General features: G+C 47.8%; 2 protein-coding genes across 12 annotated transcripts in view; one reads left to right on the top strand and one right to left on the bottom strand.

Annotated features, from left to right (window-relative positions):
• WDFY4 (WDFY family member 4) overlaps positions 1–22,790 on the bottom strand; it is a 300,371-nt gene that overhangs the window by 28,024 nt on the left and 249,557 nt on the right. For all 3 annotated transcript variants that reach the window (XM_034930476.3, XM_057298884.2, XM_057298885.2), the window contains exons 48-51: positions 15,226–15,268; positions 13,601–13,720; positions 10,897–11,014; positions 10,085–10,194 (exon numbers count right to left, since the gene is read on the bottom strand). In XM_034930476.3, the coding sequence (XP_034786367.2) occupies positions 10,085–10,194; positions 10,897–11,014; positions 13,601–13,720; positions 15,226–15,268 (391 nt within the window). The remainder of the gene's footprint in view (positions 1–10,084; positions 10,195–10,896; positions 11,015–13,600; positions 13,721–15,225; positions 15,269–22,790) is intronic.
• LRRC18 (leucine rich repeat containing 18) overlaps positions 17,198–22,790 on the top strand; it is a 31,457-nt gene continuing 25,864 nt past the window's right edge. For 2 of the 9 annotated variants that reach the window (XM_055092775.2, XM_055092776.1), the window contains exons 1-2: positions 17,253–17,347; positions 21,814–21,912. The gene's annotated coding sequence lies outside the window, so the exon portion shown is untranslated. Of the gene's footprint in view, positions 17,348–21,580; positions 21,714–21,790; positions 21,913–22,790 lie in introns of those variants that run through there. The other 7 variants (XM_055092773.1, XM_055092777.1, XM_055092778.1 and 4 more) reach the window with 6 other exon arrangements.

The following is a 22,790-nucleotide window of genomic DNA, read 5'->3' as shown; positions in this document are numbered from 1 at the left end:
TTCTGCCTCAGAGGCACGGGTTCCACCATTAGCTCCTCTCATTTACTCTCCTCACACACGTGTACCCATCAGCCCAGATGTGTGTGCCATGGTTCTCCAGCCACCGGTTCCTTCATTAGTCTCTGGAACCTTGCTCCAGAGCTTCAAGGCAGAATGCATGATCCGTGTTAATCAATCCATGTTTCCCTCCCATGGAAATCTGAGTTCATATCAGAAACAGGAAAACTACATCTGAGCACTTCCAAGACTGCAGAGGGCCAGCTCTGAATTAGGTGCTCAACAAGAGGCAGCAAGAGTGCTAGTGACTGGGACTCGGCTCCTGAGAGGCTCATGGCCAAGTTCCACAGGCAGGAAATAAAGAACCAACCATAGGACAAAGAAGTGGGTGAACCTTCTATGTGGGAGGTCAGCAGAAGTTTCCTGGAGAGGCGCCCCGGAAGTGAGTCTGGAAGCTTGCTGATGGGGAATATGGCAGTGTTCTGAGCAGAGGACAAGGCTTGGGTGAGCAGCAGAGGTGGCAGGAGAGCAAGAAGCAGAGGGAGGTGGGTGAAGGGAGGAGGGAGGAGAGCTCGCTAGGGCAGGGCCCTGGTGACATCCAACACACAGCTCATGGCATTTGGTGAGAGAGAGACGTGGGCAGGAAGGAGACTCTGGGACCAGGGGTCTTGGCTTTGATAAGAGAGAATGGGTCTGAGGGTGGAGAGATGGAGAAATTTCAGGTTCAAGGGGCAGGAGGCTGGTCCACAAAGGACATGATGTCCACAGCCTCTGCCAGGGCCAGCCCTGGTCCCAAGGCCCATGGCCACAGGTGGCCTGGTACAGCCCCAGGCCTGGCTGTCGAGGTTGGGCCATGTAAGAATTCAGGCACATTCTTTCCCCAGATTCTCTCACGTGAATTGTCAAACTCTTCAGCTGATGCTATCCTTATTCACCAGGTGGTCTTGGGGGTTGGGAGGAGGCAGAGAGGTGCCTCCCTCCAGGTCCTGGTTAGAGAAATGAAGGTGCTGGGGGTGGAGGGACTTCAGGAGACAGTTTCTGAAATTGAGCCTTGGGTCTAAGTAAGTTTTGGGATAGCCTTCTGCCTGGGATTCAATAGTTCACTTGTCCCCATCAAGGCTGGGCCTTTGTATAACAAAAACTTGTCCTCCTTCTGCCATCTTCTGCAGAGCACACATGTGGAACAAGGGGCAGGGCCACAGCAGTGCCCACTCTGTGCCCGCCACTCCCTTCCCTGCTCAGAGGGCTGAGGGTCTCCCTCTGCATTTACCCAAGGAAGCCTTGGGGGCAGCTGCAGGGGTGGGTGGAGGTAAGAAAGGGCAGGGGCCTTCTCTTGGCATGTCTGGTCCATGCTCAGATGATCTCTCCTAATCCTCACAGCAGCTGCATCAGGAAGGAATTGGTGTTTCCATTTTGCAGACCAGAAAAGGGAGGCTCCTCAAAGTGCACTGATTTTTCCCAAGGCAGTGAATGGCAGAACTGGGGCAAACCCATGGATGCAACTCCACAGGGCGTGCTTTGCCCCATGCCAGATTCCTGGGGAATCCCTGGACCTGGGGCAAGCTGAAGCCACTACGTTTGGGCCAAGGGGGAACTCAGCTCTTTCTGAGAGGGGGGAACCTACCACACACCCAAAGGTGGCCACACCTGGACATCTTGAGGGTCATGGTCTGGCTGGTCCATTTACTGAGTCAGATCAAGTGAGATCCGTGGGTCATTCCCCGCACAGGGACAGGGACACTGACTCAAGCAAACACAGCACATGGGCAGCTTTAAACATGTGGCTTTTCCCCAAGGTCGCTTTGCTCTTGGTTGAAATTAGGGAATGACGTCCACCATCAAATTTAAATTGAAATGGAAATAAAATGGGGGTGGGGTGTCGAAATAAATATTCACCTAACGAGTCACTCATTGAAATGTATTAGGAGCACTGTATATTTAATCTGCAGCCCAAGCCTTGCATCTGCGGGAGATTGATGCCTTCTCCTCGTCCTGTTTCCCTTTTGCAGCTTTTATGAATGCTGATGGTAGTCTCCTGAGAAACAATATGATTTGGTAATAAAAAGATTACCTGTATTAAATAAAAATAATATATACATACGAAATATTGTTAGTGCTACAAATCTGGTTAAAGATATTACCACAAAGAAAACTGTTATTTTTTTCACAGCTGTCTAATGCATTTTAGCAAAAGTAATATCTTTAAAACTTAGGCCTGTATTATTTATAAAGGAAGCAATAACTGATTTTCCTATTTGCTATATTAATAAATGTATTTGCATACATTTGTTTCAAAATTAATGGGTCTTCTCACTTCTGCAATACAAAAGAAAACACCAAATTCCCTAGAAGAAAAAGTGGAGTTGCTTTGTTACTTGTATTGTAAGTCTGTGGGTTGATGTAAACTCTGGTGGCTGCCAGCGAGCAGTCCCAGCTAGGATTGAATTCTCCGAAAGGAAGGAAGGAGGAAAGAAAGAGAAGAGGGAAAAATGGGGCAAGAAGGTAAGAGGCAGAGAGACCCAGTCAAGGTTTACAGAGTGTCTATCTAAGGAAAGTCCAGACCCAAATGAAATAAACCAGCACAATTAAGTCTAGAACTTGGAAGGGAACAAAGTGATCAAAGAGAATTCCTGAACCAAGAGCTGCTCTAGAATCTGTTCTGCAACAAATCCTACCTGTATCCAAACAAACTGTAAAAAATAATAGCAAGGTTATTATTGCCAATAAAGGAACAATTTCTTATTGGCAGAAGGTTTTCCCATGTGACTAAAGGCCAGAAGAAAATGGAGCCAGCCAAGCCTAGAGGATTCTGAGGCAAAAGGTTACAGTTGTTGGATTTTGTGCTCAGTTAAGACATCACTCACATGTAAAGATGTGGGAACATCTTGAATATTGAAGAGTTCAGAAACAATATAATCCTAGGTACCTCTTCTCAATTAAAATCCTTTAGGAGGTGCTAAATATTGCTAAGAGATGAAGCAAAATTGAGGGCAAAATAATAGGAAAAGAAGTGGCTAGCAAGGACTATTCCTGCACATTGATCCAAGTTAAAATCAGGGGACAGTCTATAATTACGGTATGATGGCTAAAGCTGGAAAACCTGAAAAGAAATGTTCTATATTAAAGGAAATACTCCCTTCATGAGAGGACACAAAGTCTATGTGCACCATTGCCTATGGATGAGCATTTCAATCACTATTAGACATTCATAAACCCCTCTCCAATGTGGCTTCAATTCTTGGCCCACATTCACAGGAAATTCAGTAACTGCACATGCTGAAGGAAACCAAGATGCACAGATATTTCTATAATATATGCTAGAAAGTCTATTCTTCCTTCCTGATAACACTGATCCAAATCAACCTGCTGCCACATCTGGATATGGAATTGGTTTTATCAGCAGGCTGACAACCCATTCTCACTGCAGATATTCTTTCCAGTAATTTAAAAGTACCCATGCAAACAACTCACTTACAGGACCCTGTTGATATATCAGTTGATCTAACCTGCTGTCTTTAGCCAATCAAAGAGGCAGTATGCAACGGTGGAAAGCACACTGGCTTCAGAAGCAGACTGGTTTGGGCAGGAATTTCAGTGCCCACTTACTTGCAGGATGAACTCAAGTGAGTTTCTTAATCTCTTTAACCGCCCATGCCCTTGTCTATGAACCCTGGATGATAGCTGTTGGTGTGAAAGCAATTGTGTGTGTGTGTGTGTGTGTGTGAGAGAGAGAGAGAGAGAGAGAGAAACATATCTCATGCGATGAAGCAGGCACATAGAAAGAGGTGCCAAATGAACCCAGCCCCTGTGTCCTTTTCCCTGCACAGACTAGGATTAGAACTAGGGAGCAATCCTGGGCTTGGGCCCTGATCTCAGTGTGCATGGGGAAGGCAACCAGGAGCTCCAAAGGAGAAGGGGATAGAAGTTACCGAAGGTAGGAGGTGGGGTACAGGGGGAAGTGAGGAGAGGCGGGATCTTCCAGTGCCGAGGGCAGAGGTAGGAGGGTGGGGAATCTGAAGGACTGTGGGATGACAACAGGAAGGAGAGCCTGAACTGTCAGGGCAGCTTTTGGTAGCAACAGCACCTCCGAAGTAACAGGGCAAATGTGTGAGGGGAAAGGAAAGCTGGACCCAGCATTCTCTGAGCCTCTGCAGGAAAAAGCCAGGCCCTGACACGCTACTGAATAAGCTAAAGGCATAGGACCCTCATGGCGTTGGGAAGCCCACGCACTGGTCCAGCTGCCTCCTTGGTCTTGCTCTCACAGAGGACGGGATGACCCCAGAGTGGCCATTAGCTTTCCTTCCTGTAGGTCGTGGCTCTTTTCTAAATGAGTGAACCCGTCAAGACTTGCTGAAACCACGCTGTCTGCATTAGGAGGAGGAGGGTGGGCACGTAGGGGACACTCAGGTCAGCCAAAATGGCTCATGCCATATCTCCTTTAGTCTTCACCACCCTCCCAGCTAGGGGTTATTTTAAAGGATGAAGAAACTGAGGCTCAGTTGTTCAATAATGCCAATTAGAAAGTTCTAGAGCCAGGAGATTATCCCAGGACTGTCTGTCTCTATTGAACGTGCTTTTCCAATACTCCTCAAGTCTGTATGATAAAAACCAGACAGCGTTGGAGATCCTGAATGATTCTCCTCAAGTCACACTTTGGGCCCTTACAGATCCCATGCCCTTGCACTGCAATCAGAGGGAGGCTGGCAGTTTCTATGTCTAGCCCCACAGCCCTGGCTGCATTGGGTAGGCTGGCCCTATGTGAGCCTTAGGGTACCAGGAGGTGGGTTGCTTGCCTCAGAGGCAGGGGCTGAGCTGCAGGCAGCAAGTGAAGAGGCAGGCATGGTCCACCTGGGTGTGAGCACAGACACAGACGCTCCAGGTTCCTCGCCTTCCCTGGCACACGCTCTACCAGGACTCCTGGCACTGACCCCTCCAGGAGCTTCTAAGTCAACAGCCAGGATGGGCCAAGTGCTGCCCCACGGTTCTCCATTCTCTCTGCAGTTAGCATCTGTCTTGTACAAAAACCAGCCGTCTCGCCTCAGGTGGTTCGGAAAACCCTTCCCCACTGCTGGTAACAGCTGACTTCACATGGGCTGTGACTTAATTAACACAGCACTTTATTTCTGTTTCTTATTAAATGCAGCAGCAGCCACCGCTGCTGTGTCTTTGGTGGGCGCCAGCTGCCTTGCTGGGCCCCACCTCGGGTGGGTCTGATCTCAGGCCTGAGAGCAACTGGTGCTTTTACTGGGGCAGAAACAGGTGCCTGGGCTGGGACCCCAGCAGGGGCCTGACCTCCTAGTGACTCAACTTTCTGGAGACTCACAGACACTTGCTCTAGGCAGGCAAGACTCCTAAGAACTATAACATTTCCCAGCTTGGGCAACATAATAAGACCCCGTCTTTACAAAATGTGTGGTTTTTTTTTGTTTCTTTGTTTTTTTGTTTTTGTTTTTGTTTGCTTGTTTGTTTAATTATCCAGGAGTGGTGGTGCACATCTATAGTCCTAGCTACTCAGGAGGCTGAAGCAGGAAAATTGCTCGAGCCCTGGAGTTCCAGGCTGCTATGAACTATGATCATGCCACTGTACTCTAGCCTGAGTGACAGAGCAAGACCGTGTCTCAAAAAACAAATGAACAAAAGAACTACAGCATCCTAGGGCTGCTGCTGGGGGAGACAAGCCCTCTGCCCTGGCAGACAGATGAGTTCACACCTCCAAGAAAGTGGGGAAAACAGAGCGCAAAGCTGACCCATGCCTGGTCACACTGCCTGCATGTGCCACCTGCTCAGATCACACAGTACATATATATACCATATTTTCTGGATTGTAAAAATCTTATTGTAATAACAGGCTTGGGACAGAAAAACAAACAAACACATCAAGGATATAAGTATGTGTCAATTCTAAGACCAGCTCAAACCTAAGAACACTTAAACCTGAAGGGAATAAAACACTCCTTATACCCAGTGTTCCGAATGTACCGCACAGCAATAGGGGGTCTCTGTGCTGTCCACAGTCTCTGCACAGTGCAGGGTAAATGGGCCACAGTGTCCAGAGAACTCTATGCCTGCCTCTCTGCAACCCAGCAGACTGTACTGGGTGTGCCACACAGGCATACAGTACGTGACAGCAAAGGTGCTCCATGGCAGAGCTGTCGTGCTGCCTGTCACTCTGCACTGGGGGCACCAGGGGCCACGCTGCACACACATGCAGCCAGCACACTGCATGCCTGCTGCAGTACCGGGTGACTGCCTACATGTCACACTGCATGCCTGTGCACCTGTGTGTGATGCTGCACGAGGGACTCCCCAATATTCTACTGAAAATGTGGCCCTGAAAATGGCACATGTCCCTTTCCTCTGAGCACTGTGTCCCCTCTGGACAACCTCTGTAGACCCCACCTTGCTTTATTTATCATGAGTGTTTTAGGCTTGGTGTCCCCAGGGCTAGAACCCATCTCATCTCCCTTGTCATTTCCTGAGGGATGTGACCTCCCGGAGACTCAGTATCCTGAGATTAATCACAGCAGCCTCTCACAAGCTTGTGAGGGTCCAATGAGGCACAGCAGTGTTCACAGCAGCACCCTTCATTGTCATCAGAGGGAGGAAGCACCCCAGCCATGGACGAATGATAAACAACATGTGGTCTACAAATACAGGGGCGCAGGACTCAGCCGTAGGAAACTGACACATGCTGCAACAATGGATGAACCTCGAGCACATTATGCTAAGTGCAAGAAGCCAGTCACAAAAGGACAAACATTGCATAATTCCACTTATAAAAGGCTTAGAGTAGTCATTCATAGAGACAGAAAGTAGAACAGTGGTTGCTGGGTGCTGTGGGGAGGGATGATTGGAGAGTTATTGTTTCATGGTTTCCGAGTTTGAGTTTGGGAAGATGAAAAAGTTCTGGAGGCAGATGGTGGCGATGGCTGCACAACCATGTATATGCACTTAATGACACTGAGCTGTGCGCTTAAAAATGGTTAAAAGGGTAAATTTCTTATTATGCATATTTTCCACAACAAATAAGTATAAAATATTTTAAATAACAGCTGTAAGGTACTTAGCAGCATCCAGGTGCATAGTAGGTGCTTAATGAGCAATCAGAGATTGGAGCTGTTACGGAAAGGCCTTCAGAGGTGATCCTCCTACCCACCTCCTTGATCTCACCAAGGAGACTGAACCCTAAGAAAGAAAGCGATCTGAGCAAAGTCAGACACGCAGCCCTGGGGATGCTGGGACATGAGCCCCAGGCTCACCACGTATGTCTCCACTCTGGCTTATCTGTGATAATAGGCGGGTGGTAGCATTCGCTCAAAGCAGAACGGAGACGTGCGCTTTCCCATGCTGACTCTTACATGTCCACTGGCTCTGGCTTCCTTGCCTGGGTTCCACAGCCTTCCCATGTCTCTCACTCTTCCCCACTCCTTCATCTACCCCAGGTTGGGAGTAGTGCCTTGGGCTGCTGAGACTATGGGAGGCTCCTTTCCAGCCACCACAGGGGTGAAGCAAAGGTCTCTGGAGAAGATACAGGCCTCCCCCTAGCAGGCAGGGTGGGATGGAGGGAAGATCCTGACTTCAAGAAGATGCCAGAATATTCTTAAGGAGGTCTGCCAAGGCCCCAGCACTCTCAAAGAGGAGCCTGGTGTGTCCTCCCACAGAGGTAGACTATGTAGCCTTTATACTCATCCTCTCGAGAGCTAAAATTCTTTTTTCCTAAGGAAAAAGCTGAAGGTGGCTGGTTCTTTTGCTGGTTCAAAGGCTCGGGCCAGGTGTGACCCACTAGAGGAGTCATTTAAAAGTAAGAAAGTGAGACCCAATTTAGAAGCATGTAGAGACAGCCCGGATGACTCCAACTTGGATGGGTCAATCTACCCAAGACAGATCTGAGCCCCAAAACTCAGTTACATCAGTGACTTCAACATGGGAGTCAAAAGGGCTCAAGGTAAGATGACTGCATTTGTGTCACCTAAAAGCATGGACAATTGGTTCTGACCCTCTCACATGGGTTTAGACCATCTCAAACTAGTTTTACCTGGTCACCAATGGACCAGACTGGCTAAAATAAGCTTAAACCAGTGATTAGCTTCAAAGTGGCCATAGCCCAGATATCCCATTGGTTCACAACACACCTGTTAGGTCTAGCTCATGCTAAGTTGGAATACTTTGATGCAGTCCAGACTGCCTTAAATTAGCTTAAACCAGAGGAGACCAGCCTGGACAAGTTCAGACCTGCTCAGATTAGATCTAGCTGATTGCAGAGGGAAGAAGGGAACTAACAGTGATTGATCACCTATGTAGCGTCAAGCCCTGAGCTGGGGGTTCTCTGCACATTTTCTCATTTAATCTTCTCAACAGCCTATAGTCCAGAGAGATGTGCATAATTAACCCTCATTTCCAGAGGTAAAATAACTTGCAGAAGATTTTGCATCTATTAAGTGGCAGAGCTGTGATGTAAATCTCACAGCTGAGACTGTTTCTATTTCACTCTGTCTCCTCCCGATGTGAAAAGATCCTTAGCAACAGGTAGAGGTGGGGTTTTGGGTTATAATGCAGCCTCCTGAAGGGGCAACAGGAAACTCCAAAAGCATTCTGAACACTTAAACACTTAAATTCCCAGGATAGAAACCAGCGGCGGAATCCATCACTATCATCGTCAACGGTGATCATCATTTCTTGTGGATTAATGAGCAACATCTGGATGGGATTCCTGGCATGGGGTGCAGCTCTGGGACCATTTGTTCTCCAAACCAAACTTACTTAAAATGCTTGTTGCCTGAGAAAGGCTCAGGGGAAGCACATTTATTATTTTTGAGTGAATTTCCAGGGAGAGGGGGTTATACAATGTCTAGACGTGTTATGCCGTCAAGGAGGGAGAAGGCTGTGCCAAGTAGCGGAAGACAGGAGGACGTTTGCTCCTTATTTGGAGAAAGTGCCTTGACCTTGCCTACCCATTCCTGCCCCAGGGCTCAGAGTTGGCTTTAGTGTTGATGCAGGGTGGCCTTTGGTCTCTCAGGGTCAAGGTCCTCTGAGTGACCATAAAGAGTGACCTCGCAGGTGAGGTCAGACCCAAACTCACAGTTCTTGGGATACCTAGGCTTTTCTGAGACGAGGCTTAGGTGTCAGAGCAAGTCTGTGTGTTCAGTGGCCTGTTGCCCATCCCAGCTCATGCCTTTTTCTCCATCAGACCTTTGCAGGGTCTGGATCGGGGCAGCCCATACTCCCTGTGCTATATTCTCTTTAGAGTCAGCCGAGCCAGCTGCCCTATCTGAGGGCTATCTCCCCATTCAAAAGCTGTGCCCTGGGATAAAGGGGCTCCTTGGAAGCAGGATCCCAGTGATAGGGTTGTGAGGGGAAGAGGGGAAAGGAGCTTCTCAGCACCCTCACAGCACTGCCCATGAAAGACTCTGTCCCAGAAATCCCCCATGCCTTGGACACCAACCTGGCAACACTTGGACACCAGAGTGGCCATATACAATACAGGAGGCCCAGCTAAACTTAAATTTCGTATAAACAACCAATAATTTATAGTTTATCTGGAATTCAAGTTTAACTAGGTATCATGTATTTTTATTTTAAACCTGGCGACCTTAAGCTGGTATAATGGTCTGTTAGCGTATGGGTGGGTAAGTTGGTTTTGTCCTTCGAAGCCTTTCAGTTTGTTCTTGGTACAGATTTATGCATTCCGATGTCTTGAGTCATATTCTTTTCATTGTTCCTTCTTGTATTTATTTTTCTAATCCTTGACTGCCTGCCTTTCTAGTCTCCAAGTTTCCTGCTTTTTCTTTTTCCACTAAATCTTATTTATGTTAAATCATTATTTTCATTTCTCATTTCTTATTTTTTAGAATCATTTTGCAAGACTTTGTTGGGCAGATGTGCAGGTGTAACTGAGGAAGAACAGCCTGCCTTGGCTGGTGAACCAGAATCCTGGAGCCAATGTCAACTGGGAATCACTGGCTAATGACTGAGTTTTTAGCAGAGGCATCCTGTCTTTGTTCAAGCACAGGTCTTAGTCTTGTGATACAGGCGTGTGTGTGTGTGTGTGTGTGTGTGTGTGTGTGTACAGAGAGTGGCGGCAGCTCACCTGCAGAGCGCAGAAGGCCTGGGTGAAGGGTGGCATCCGGACCAGGTAGGAGGCCACGATGATGGCCGAGGAGTAGTGGGTGTAGTAGTGGCACTGGACAGTCATGTCTCCTGCAACAAAAACACATGTTTGAGGGCTGCTTCCTTACCTGCACTCACACGTGGCAGATATGTGTGCTACACTGTGTTCATGAACGGCATTAAAAACATATATTCATTGACGTTTAGGAAGTGAACAGACCTAAAGAAAAACACTCAGGCAATAAGATCACAGGCGGCACGTGAATGTGGCAAAACGTCTAAAGATGGCGTGTAGATGGACAAAGTTTGGGAGCTAGAGTCACACAAATGCAGGCTCTGCCATTTAGAGGCTGTGATCTTGAGCAAGTTGCTTAAACTCTCTGAGTTTCACTTTCATTCTCTTTGAAATGGACCACTGTAATATACAAACACAGGCTGGCCTGCCCCTGGCAGAGAGACAGTGCTGAATAAATGTTAGTTTCTTCTGCTATTGCCTGTCCCTAGGCATGGAGTCATTACCTCTTAGCATTATATTTCTCCAGCCAGGCTGCATGTTAGAATCCCCTGGGCTGTGCCACACAACGGACTTATTTAAATCCAAATTTCTAGAGGTGAGGCCTGGACATCAGTATTTTCTAGAAGCTCCCCAGGCACTTCCTACCACCAGGTTAGAGTCCTCTATTCAAATGCAATTACTTGTAGGCTAGGTGACCACCTTAATTGTTATCAACTATCATTTTAGGGCATCCAGATGAATAACACTGCACCAAAAATCAAGCTGGATCTACCCACCTTCAGTTTTCTCAACTTCTTTAAACCTGTGGATAAATTTCAGCTTCCTTTCCTTGGTCTGAGCCCCCATGGGCTTTGAAAGATCCCGGAAAGTCTTCGGATTCGCCAAGTTCAATGTCTATAAGGCAGATGTGCAGCTGGAGTTAACTCCCCAGACCCGTTTGTGCCCTAGGAGCCACGCTCTTGAGTTTTATGGTTCTCTTTATTGAATTACAGTCATTTGGTCTGACCTGCCTCTGGTGGTTAGCTGGCAGGCTGGGGTTTTATGGCCCCAGAGCCAGTGATCCACAAAGACTTAAAAAGGGAGAGATGAAAAATAAGAGGAGGGGAAGACTGAGTTCACACTCAACCTGTTCCAAGTTGACCCAAATCAGAACATGGCCTCCAGCTACTGAGAAGACACTTTTAAAAGAACTTGTGTTGTCTATGAGGCACTTGGCTCCTAAACTGCATTATGTACTCCAATAGTTCAGGGTCCTTGCTTAGAATCAAACTGATTTTACAGGAAGTTAGAAGTCATCTGTTCAGGGAGGAAATGAGAGGAACTTGCTCATTTTTCCTGGAGGTTCACTCCTTTCTGGGCAGTGAAAGCATACTGTGAGCACCCCTTCCCTCTCTTGGAATATACCGCAGAGAAAACAGGACCAGTTTCAGGGCCAGGTGCTCTGGGAAACTTTTTCTTTTCAGGTTCTGCATGTTAGCAGAGGAGCCAAGAATTGCTGGGGTTTGCATTTCTTTATAGGAGGAGGTACCTGTGTATCTCTCCTTCTTTTCTTTTTTCTGAGACAGAATCTCGCTCTGTTGCCCAGGCTGGTATGGAGTGGAGTGGTCCTGGCTCACTGCAGCCTCGACCTCCTGAGCTCAAGTGATCCTCCCACCTCAGCCTCCCAAGTAGCTGGGACTACAGGTGCGTGCCACCATGCCTCGCTAATTTTTGCATTTTTGATAGAGACAGGGTCTCACTATGTTGGCCAGGCTGGTCTTGAACTCCTGGGCTCAAGCAATCCTCCTGCTTCGGCCTCCCAAAGTGCCAGGATTACAGACATAAGCCACTGTGCCTGGCTCATAACCCTTTCTTTCCACTAGCAGTGAATCCTCAAAGCTCCACTGGGGCCCAAGTGTGTCACTATCTCAAATGCCTGCAAAAGCCAGGGGGAAGCAGGGGCAAGAGTGAAACGGCCCCTCTTAAGATCCCAGTGAGTGCTGGAGGGGACACACGGAGACCCACACTCAGCTTTCACAATCTTGCCAGCTCAGAAAAATTCCTAGTTGCCAGATCTCACCGTTTTCCAAAAGATATTGGAAATCCAGATTTTTTTAAAGGAGAAATCTCCTAATTTTTAAGTTGATAAATAATCAAGGTTTTAAATACCTAGTATGACCTAAACAAAAAAGGCTTGCAAACTACCACTTTGCAACATGTGAGTAGGTTTTGTGTTTGAAATGCCTCAGCCTCCGATGGGCCATTAGTGCAATAAGCAGCAGCCAGTGCTAGTGAGAAACGTTTTGCTGCATTAAATGTCTTAAGAAGGGATGAGAAGTCACAAAGGACTGAGTCTCCTTCTCCCAAATCCTGAAGGTCTGCCATCCAAGCAGCCCTATGCAGGACTGGCCAGGCTCATCTGAACAAGTGGCTCAGCCACCTTGTGTGCTTTACATATGGCCCAGCACCTCTCCAGATGGCCAGAGCCCGGGTGGCCAGGACACTGCTCCATAGCTTGGTTGTCCCCATAGAAGCACAGACATCACCCTGGTCCAGCTATGGAGTTTTTCTCCCCATCCTTTCCCTGCCTGCTGGGGCCCAGGGGTGCAGGCTAAAAGAGATGAGGGATCTGTTCTTGTCATCTCACCATCAACCTCCCCTGTCACTACACCTCAGTCCAGATCCCAGATGAGGCCCAGACACCATCATCTCTGTCACTGAACTCAAGCTACAGCAAGAGTAGCTTGTCCTTTCTGTGTGTCTGTATCCCTGTGTCTCTCTCTCCTTTCTTTCCCAGGCCCCTCTCCTGCACACGTTGATTTTAGGAACAAATTCCATGGCCCACTTCACCTGTGACTGCCTCACCCCACAAGGGCTGACCCATGGCACCATCTTGGTAGATGGCATCAGGTGCCTTCACTGTGGAGAGTAAGCCAGGAAGCCCCCTGGGGCTCATGTTAGCAACTATGTTAGTTGTGTTGATCATTCCACAGGGGGATCCAGGACAGGAACCCAGGCAGCCAAATACCAAAGGCCACAGTGGGGTTAAGAGATCTGAGGCCGGGCACAGTGGCTCATGCCTGTAATCCCAGCACTTTGGGAGGCCGAGGCGGGAGAATCATTTGAGGTCAGGAGTTCAAGACCAGCCTGGCCAACATGGTGAAACCCCCTCTCTACTAAAATACAAAAAAAATTAGCCAGGCATGGTGGTGCACTCCTGTAACCAGCTACTCGGGAGGCTGAGGCAGGAGAATCGCTTGAACCCAGGAGGCAGAAGTTGCGGTGAGCAGAGATTGCGCCTTTGCACTCCAGCCCGGGCGATGAAGTAAGACTCCATCTCAGAAAAAAAAAAGAGATCTGAGCTTCAGCAGCCTTTAGGCCCAGGTACCCAGGTTCATGTGACGGAACCTCCTAGCAGAGGCTCTGCATGCTGACTTAGGGTCTCTGTTATCAAGGTCCGAACACCTGAGGGCAGCTGTGGTTTCCACGTGAGGAACTTACCTCTGAGGTGTAGTCTGCGAGGACCCAAGGGAACACTGGGTACTGCATGTAGTCATTGCAGGTTCTCCCAGCCGCGGTGTTGAGGTACATGAGATACTCAAAATTGCTGATGTCCCTTTTCTACCAGAAGAGACAGAAAGGGGATAAACCAAATACGTTTGATGCTCCTGCAAAGCCATGGGTCCCACCCTCAGGCCTCGGCAGCAGGCCCTGGCTCTGTGGGTGAGGACAGGCAGCCAGCCCCTCGGTTACTTTGTGCACATCTCATGCATGAGCCAGCACCAACTCAGGGACCCACACACAAATTTCAGTATGAACGGAGTCAAGTATATTCGGGAAGCAAAGTCAGCAAGGAAAAAAAAAAAACCCAATGCAGTTCAGCATCCAACACCAAGGATAAAACATGTTTTGTGTTAACTGTTGGATGCAGTTCTCAGAAGTTGACTAAAATCATAGCACAAATGCTGTGGGTGAACTGACTGCTGACCTATTGATGGTTAGAAAATAAGCAGAGGGGCCATGGCAGTCCCAGAGACAGAGGCCCTCACTCCTAGGCTTGATGGTCTGGCTTCCTCTGGGGCTTTGGGAACTGCCTATTCCCTGTCCCTGCCTGTTGGGGTGATGCTCACTCTTAAGGGCCCTCTGCCTCCAGATGAACAGTCACAAATGGAGACAGGGCCCGTATTGGGAATAAAATCCACCAAGGCCGCTGAATGAGTGAGCAATCCAACACAGCTGTCATCTCTGACATGCGGCCTGTATGCTCAGGGGCTCTCCTTTCCTCAACCTGCCCCTTGGGAGAGGATTTTGGACCTGAGTGACTAAGACCTACTTTCTCATTGTCCCTGAATCTCTACAACTGCCTCTTTTTTAGGGTCTCTTCCTTTCTTTGAGAACCCTGGGCTGAATGTCAACTTGTCCAGGCTGGGAGCCACGTGTATCTTCCAGGAACAAGAATTGACACCCATGCTCCGCCCCCTATGTGGCTGTATACATGTGTATCTTCACAAATGGGGTGTGTGTACCCACTCGGAGGCATCCATAGTGTACAGGTACATGCACATGCGCGTGCGCACACACGCACACACGCACATTCCCCAGCTCTGACTCCAATGTGCAAGATTTGTACTCCATCACCGACATCTGGTCAGGGAAATGTCTGGGACATTTTGGTAAATTAGAAAAATAAGAACCCAGCCGGGCACAGTGGCTCATGCCTGTAATCTCAGCACTTTGGGTGGCTGAGGTGGGTGGATTGCCTGAGGTCAGGAGTTCAAGACCAGCCTGGCCAGCATGGTGAAACCCTGTCTCTACTAAAAATACAAAAATTTGCTTGGCCTAGTGGTAGGTGCCTGTAATCCCAGCTACTTGGGAGGCTGAGGCAGGAGAATCGCTTGAACCCAAGGGACAGAGGTTGCCGTGAGCTGTGATCACGTGCAGTGCTGTGATCACGCCACTGCACTCCAGCTTGGACAACAAGAGTGAAACTCCATCTCAAAAAAAAATAATAATAAATAATAAGATCCCTTCTTGGTTGATCCACACACTTCCTCTCCATCGCTGGGGCCTGAGCCATTCTCTGGTTTGCATTCCCAGAGGGCTTCCCTCTGGAGGAGCTACTGTACCTGCCACTTCTGCAGCATGGTCCTGTCAGAGCCGGGGTATCTCCTGTGGGAAAGAAAACCAAGGTGGTGACTAAATATACCAAGGCAAGAATACAAACAGGGGAGAGGTGGGGCTTGCCTGGGCTTCACGGGACCAGGGTGTTCAGGAAAGCTGCAGACTTCCCAAATCCCAGAGCAGCTCTCAGCGGACAGCACAGGGAGACTGTCATCCAGCTCTTCCTGCCCCACCCTGGCCTGCTGAAGGTTAGGTTCTTGCAGTCAGTGTCCCTCCGCTGTGATGCCAGAACAAGCTGCTGCCTCAAGAATTCCAGGGGACATGCAGCCTCAGGCTTGGGGGCCTCCTTCACAACCCACACAGAATTCCCCTGCCACATCTCGGCCTTCTTTATCCCTGCCCCGACCCCTTGTTTTGCTCGTGGATAAAATGCAAACAACATGGAAGGCCATGAGATATGACCTAAGAGTCTCCCAAGAAGGGTCCACAGTCACCAGTTTCCAGTGTATGTTCCAGAAAATGTTTTACCCATATGCCTGCCTATATGCCTACATAGTTTTTTTTGTTGTTTGTTTCTTAAAAACTTCCATCATACATGGGATCACATCGTACACCCGGTTCTCCACCCAGCCTCCCTTGTGCTGCAGCAGCCCTGGAGACCGGCTCACACTGCCCTTTCGCATTCATCTCTGCAAACAAGGGGCAGGGTTGCACAGCTGGATCCTAACTGATTCACCGCCCCCATGACAGGCTTTGTTCTCACAACTGACGTTTCCAGGAGCACCTTTTGGCACATGTCTCTGGGTACTTCTGTGAGTGTATCCATGAGAGATTTCTAGCTGTGGTGCTACTGGGTTAAAAAGTATGAGTATTTACCATTTTGCTACCTATGGCCAAATGGTTCCTTTAAAAGGCCATACTAATGTACATGGGTAAAATTAAGACTTAAATATCAAACCAAAGAAGTCCCATTGTGGACTGCCCTGGTAGGAGAAAAGGGTAACAAAATGCAATACTGGGGAGAGTGTGGGGAGGAGCCCCTCTCCCTTCACCTGAAACCTCTCTTCTCTTCAGCAGAGATTACAGAGCCCAGCTCCTCAGCCTCCAAGGTGCCCCTTTGCTCCTTTTCCAGCCGTTTCTTCCCCAACTCCATAAGACTCTCCTCTACCCCCAAGACCAGGTCTTCTCAAGATGCTCCACCACACCAAGCCAAATCATATCCGTTCTCTCCATCCATCCCCTCTGCCACAGTTCTATTCAGGTACCTACAGACCCAGTCCCCATATACGCTCTGCTCCACCTGCATGGTCTGTGTCAGGACCCTGCCGGGCTCAGTCTGGACAAGGCCTGGCTGCCCGTGTGTCCCAGGGGGACAGTGCTGCTTCACATTCCCATCATAGCCCCACCGTCACATCTTCTGTCCTGGGCTCTCCATCCCTCTGCATTCAATTCTTTACTTGGCAGATTTTCCATAAGCAGAAAGCAACCCTCAGGCTGGGATTTACCTCTTCATCCCTAATAGAGAAGTCATCTATTTGGGCCATGTATCCAAGCAAGCAACACCCAACAATAAGCAGAAGCAAAACATGCTCCGATATACTGCTTTAGCTTGTAAAGGGTCAAGTGAAGATATGGTTCTCCTGCTGTGTCTGCGACTCTGCCACCCACCCAGTTCTGGAAGGTAGGCTGCTCTTAAGGCTATAGGCAAGGGCAGAGCCCAGGCTGGAGACAGTGAGGGTCATCGCCTTGAAAAGGACCTGTGCTGAGCCCTCCAGAGCCATGAGCATGTGGAGTTGGCCCGCCACAGCCTGCTGCTCTTGCTACTCTGTTTTAGAAGTTGACAGGGGAGTGAGGACAGACGAGTGAAAGAAGTGGAGCTAAATGTGCCTGTTAGGATCCAGGAAATGAGATTCAGTCTCTGCTCTCCTCCCTTTCAGACAAGGTTCTAGAATTTTGCCTGTGGTCATTTGTGATGTTACTATCAGGTGGAATGGTGTACAGAAGAAAAAGGCATTTCACCATCCCACTCCTCATTTCATTGGCTATCAGCTCCAAGGAAGTTCCATTATTTCTGGTACCATCAGAGAAAGACGCCATTACCAGCAGTTCCAGGACACCTAACCAAAGGTGAGTTCTATTTTTTAAAAATATTGTTTTAAAATCATATTAATCTGAAGGTGATTACAGAACTCTTAAAATGATCTATGTGAATTTTGTTGGTAACTGGTGATTAGTTGAAAGTATTTCTTTAAGAGTTAATAAACTGCATCGTCCATCATCCATCATTATCATGTAAGTTTTAGATTAAATAAGATGTTGCAAATGGCTCTTGGCTTTCCAATGTGCTCCTGAGATCTGTGGGAGGCAGCCTGAGAAAGAGCTCTGGCTGTGAAGTCAGGGACACCTGGATCTAAATTCTACCTCCACCACTTAAATGGGGGGCCCCGAGCAAGACAGCAAGCTGCTCTGATTTGCCATATCATCCTTGCAACACACTGGCCACACCGGTCACACAGGGGTGTGGGAGAGCCAGTGAGACCATGGGTCTGGAAAAGGCTAGCATTGGTGTGGGCATGGAGGTACTCAACAGGCATGGTCCTGGCGATGTTGACATTGTTCAGGAGCAGGGGAGATTCTTTTCTACTCTTGGAGGAAGGAGAGTGCAGTGGCAGAGTGGGGCCTGCTTCTGGTCAAGACCTTCTTGGCTCTGCCAGTCCCCCTCTGAGTGACCTTAGAATTGTGCAACCTGGGAACCTGGGCACCTGCTCAGTCAGCCCAGTGGACACAATTCTGAGAAGCTCCTCAGGGTTTGCTGGGTGCCTGCATTGAGCTACAGGACAAGATTGGGGCCTGTGGGCAACTTGGGGTGGAGCAGAGAAGAACAGAAGAACTCGAACGAAGCCAGTGAGGATTGTGGCGGTTACCCAGCCTGGCCTTATTGGGCCTAGCACAGGCGGACATACAGGGGACATCACATCAACGCTTTCACTCCCTTCCCACCCAGGACAGGTGTCCACCTCTACTGGATGACATCAAAGATGGAAAGATTATCTCTGAATCAGGATGTCGTGGGTAGTTCAAGTTCTTCCTTATTTTCAGGGGTCATTTACACCCATCCTGCTTCATTTTTAACCAAATCTCTGTCCTTTACCCCCCCAGACGAGCTTCAGAAGCTTGAGCGCTACTGCCATGTGGCCTTAGGGCCTTCCCTACCCCACACTGCACAGCATCAGTGCCCTTGAGTTGCCCCATAGTCCTGCTTTGATTCTTCTCCCTTGGGCCAGCTCCACCCAAACAGCATCTCCACCCTACCCTGAAACCAGGCCCCCAGAGCAGGTGGCAGAGAGCAGAGAGCCAGAGGCATGTTCCAAGAGCTCTTCCTCCGTCGGGGGCTGGCAGAGCAGCCTGTGGCTGGGCCTCCAGATATGGTGGGTTAGACCCCAGACCAAAGGCTCTCAGCCGAGGGACTCATCTGGCTAAAGGCTGCACCCTCTCAGCCCTGGAAGGAGTCTGGGGTCTCTGCCTATCCTCTTCTTCACCTGGCACTAGGAGGCTAGGTGTAGCCCTAACATGGCAGACATCTACGGAGGGCCTGCAGGTTAACCTGGGCCCCTGAGCTAACGCAGACACATCTCAAAATCCTGCTGCCTCTCCAAATTCTCCCATGTTGTGTTGCCTATTTGCAAAAACAGTTTTGAGGACATGGTAAAATGGGTTAGTGAGTGATTGAGGGATTTGATTCTTGAGTTAAGAAGCACTAGGCATACGCAAGCCACAATGAGAAGAAAATTTGCTTATGTGGGCAAGCTGGAAACACAGGCCTGCTGATGCGTGTGGGCTATTTCTCAGGACAGGAGAAAAATAGTCCAGCTTGTCCATTGCCAGGCGAGGCTTCCTGGGTAGGGAATGTGTGAGCTGGGGAGATGCTGGGGGCAGAGTGTGGCAGGGGCAGAGTGTGGCAGGGGCAGAGTTGTTCAGTGAGAAGCCAAACACACTCCGTCTCTCCCCATTTATTTCTCCTAAGAAGCACATCTTGGTCAACCTGGACTCTACTTTTCAAACCCAGGCAGGGCATTAGAAATCCATGTAGAGACAGATGTACCCTTTCAAACCAGAGACACCCTGCTGGATGAACAGCTCATTAAACCTCTCTGTTATAAATACCTATCGCTTTTCATTTCCCTAACGTGGAAAATCTGCATACAGTTCTAGACCTAATAATAACACTTAATTGTTTAACCTGTTAGAAAGTGTGAAGACTTTTTACCTATTGTCTAATTTCCACAAAGGCCCAATGAGGTTACCATAATTTCCATTAACAGATGAAGATATGGAGGTGTGGGGCAAGGAGGTGGTGTACAGGCCAGGGAGGTGAAATTCATTGTTGGTGTCTACCCTAGGCCTGGCACAGAGCAGCCAGCATAAACACCGACACACTGACTGTTCAGAGCACCTGCCAGGACCAGGTCTTGCTCCAGGGCCCTGACACTGGAGAAAACAAATGCAAACAAACAAAAATCTTCATCCAAATGTATGAAATGCCAGCTACCTGACAAACTAATCAGTGGCATATATTTGGCAGCATGATGGTAAAAAATGAGCATTAGTAAATTGACCAGATTGTTATTGTACAACTATGCCATAATATGAGGCTGTATATACGTTAAAAATCTGAAAGTTGGCTGGCGCAGTGGCTCACACGTGTAATCCCAACACTCTGGGAGGCCGAGGTGGGCGGATCACCTGAGGTCAGGAGTTTGAGACCAGCCTAGCCAACATGGCAAAACCCCGTCTCTACTAAAAATACAAAAATTAGCCAGGCGTGGTGGTGGGTGCCTGTAATCCCAGCTACACGAACCCGGGAGGTGAAGTTTGCAGTGAGCCGAGGTCGTGCCACTGCACTCCAGCCTGGGTGACAAGAGTGAGACTATGTCTCAAAAAAACAAAACCTGAAGTTTATACAATACAAAGTTACTGCCAGTTGCCAAAATTATGAGCGCTTTTCATTTTCATTTTTTTTTTTTTTTTTTTGAGACGGAGTCTCACTCTGTTGCCCAGGCTGGAGTGCAGTGGCGCGATCTCGGCTCCCTGCAACCTCCGTCTCCTGGGTTCAAGCGATTCTCCTGCCTCAGCCTCCCAAGTAGCTGGCACTACAGGTGCTTGCCACGATGCCCGACTAATGTTTTTGTATTTTTAGTAGAGACGGGGTTTCACTGTGTTAGCCGGGATGGTCTCGATCTCCTGACCTTGTGATCCACCCTCTTCGGCCTCCGAAAGTGCTGGAATTACAGGCATGAGCCACCACACCCGGCCTGAGTGCTTTTAATTTTCATAAGGTTTTACATACCTATATTTTAAAATGTATTTATCTTGTATATTTTCCTCTTTCAAATATTGATTTTATTTTTATGTGCTTTATGATTTTTATATTATTTAATTTCAATTTTAAATTATGTATTCATATATATTCTAATTAGAAGTATACTACGTAGTAGAATTTGAGGTAATTATTAATTTTCTAGTCATCTTCATTCAGAAATTTATTTAAATCCATTTGCTGTGTACATTAAATTATGTATTTTATTTTTTGGACTTAAAACATGATATGGTAATGTTTATGTATTAAAAAATGTTATAGTTAGCTCTCATTTAATGATTTGTTTTGTTTTTATTTCTAAATTGAAGTCATTTTATTTTGCTTTTTTTGTACTTTCCAAAATTTTTACTACTTAAATTTAATTTTGGATTTGAAATTACTTATTTCACTTATTTGCTAGTTAATTTATTTTCTAATTTATGACTAGGTGGAAAAATTTAGAGCATTTCAATTTCTTATTTCTGCATATACATTTTCTAATTTTTTTCAATGCTTTATCATCTGCATAATAATTTTCATACTTAATTTGTTTTCCTCATTTTCTCAATTTCTGGAAATTTAATGTAAGAAAAAAACTGAAAAAAAAAAGACCATAGATGCACAAATAGATCATTTCAGCCTTATTCATGATAATGCCAGGCTGGAAACAGCAGAAAAAGCAAAGCACAAGGCTTACTGCTGTGTGTTCATTCAGGACGCAGATTTCAGAAACTACACATCAGCATTTAATGACATACACTCAAGTAAGAGAATATGATTACAGGGCTGTATGATTTTATGAGTATTGTAGCTACTCTGATTTAACAGTGGAAAAAGGGTGCAAAGAGAAACAAAAGAGTAAGAAATAATTAAATTCAAATAAACAGATGAAAGACAGCCCTCTCAAAAACCAAAGAGCAGAAAAAAAATACTTGCACAAATTCGAAGAAAGGGGAGTGATGTTTCATGAATGTTATTAAACTGAAATGTGTGTCTCTTTCAAGAGAAATGTGTGGCTTCTTCCCTGTGTAGCCACATCCGCCTGGCCGTTGCCATGGACAGGGGCTCTGATTCGACCCTCTCCCACTGACTGCTGGGTGAACAGGAGGAAAAGCCCAACTGCAGGAATCACAGAGGGTGAGCCCTGGGGTTCCCTCCTCATGGCAGGCAAGCCAGGCTGTCAGGAAATTAGAGTGCCTTAGAGACCCTTTCAGCCTTCCGTCCTCTCACTTTGCAGGCTGGTGTCAAGACTGTGCTAATGACCTCCAGGTCCTAAGTCTCTTGTTGCCTGGTGACAAAGTTTCACAGTTGAGGAGGAGAAGCTGGGACTAGCAGGGTAAGTTTTGCTCTGGCGGCGGCCCTGCGCTTATCGATTTACTTTAACTGTGCCAAACAACTGCTTGGATCTCTACTTTTTCTCTTTCTCCCCTCCTTTGAGTAAGCAGCTTTGGAAATGCCTGTTTTCCCAGTATGCTTTATTTACAAAGCCCAGACAACAGCTAATGCATTATTTAGGAGAGGAGGAAGCTTGCCTGAGCCCCAGTCAGGAAGGGCAGCTAGCTGGGGCACAGTGGGCGTCCTCGGGGGCCAGGGCACAGGCGAGCCTGGGAAGGCAGGTGTGCAAGTCAGTGGTGCTTTGGGGATCACACGGGATCCTCTCTCCAAAGTCTGGGTCTCTGTGAGTGTTTTTGCTGCTCTACAGGCTAGGTGGAGACGTGTTTGAACTGCTTGCTTTCACCCGACCAGTCACCCCTCTAAGGAAACTAAGCTGTGACTACTTCTTCATTCAGGAGGGTCCAGCCCAGCAGAACAAACCTGATTACTGCTTACTGTAATGGGGGTTGGAGAGCAATCCATGTTTTAAGAAGTCTGGTGGTAAACTTTTTCTACAAGTTATCCTGAACACTAGAACCCACTAATAAGTGGTTAAGCCCTAGGCTAAGTTGGGCTTTGCAAAGGGGGATTCTTCATGGGACACACAGGAACACACTCCTCAAGACCCAACTTTTATGACAGGTATAATGGGAAAAGGCAGGCCCTCTACTTAGAGTCTTTGTGACTCCACACAAGTTTCTCAGCCTCTCTGAGCCTCAGTTGCTATATCCCTCCAGTGGAGATGAAAATCGACATGTCAGGCAGTTGTGACTCAATTGTAATGTCTGTAAAATACTTGGCCTATAGTGGGTGGTCCACAGAATCCATACACAGGGAGGA

The sequence above is a fragment of the Pan paniscus genome, chromosome 8, assembly GCF_029289425.2.
Source record: "Pan paniscus chromosome 8, NHGRI_mPanPan1-v2.0_pri, whole genome shotgun sequence".
Lineage (NCBI taxonomy): Eukaryota > Metazoa > Chordata > Mammalia > Primates > Hominidae > Pan > Pan paniscus.
This window is presented reverse-complemented; position numbering and strand designations above follow the sequence as displayed.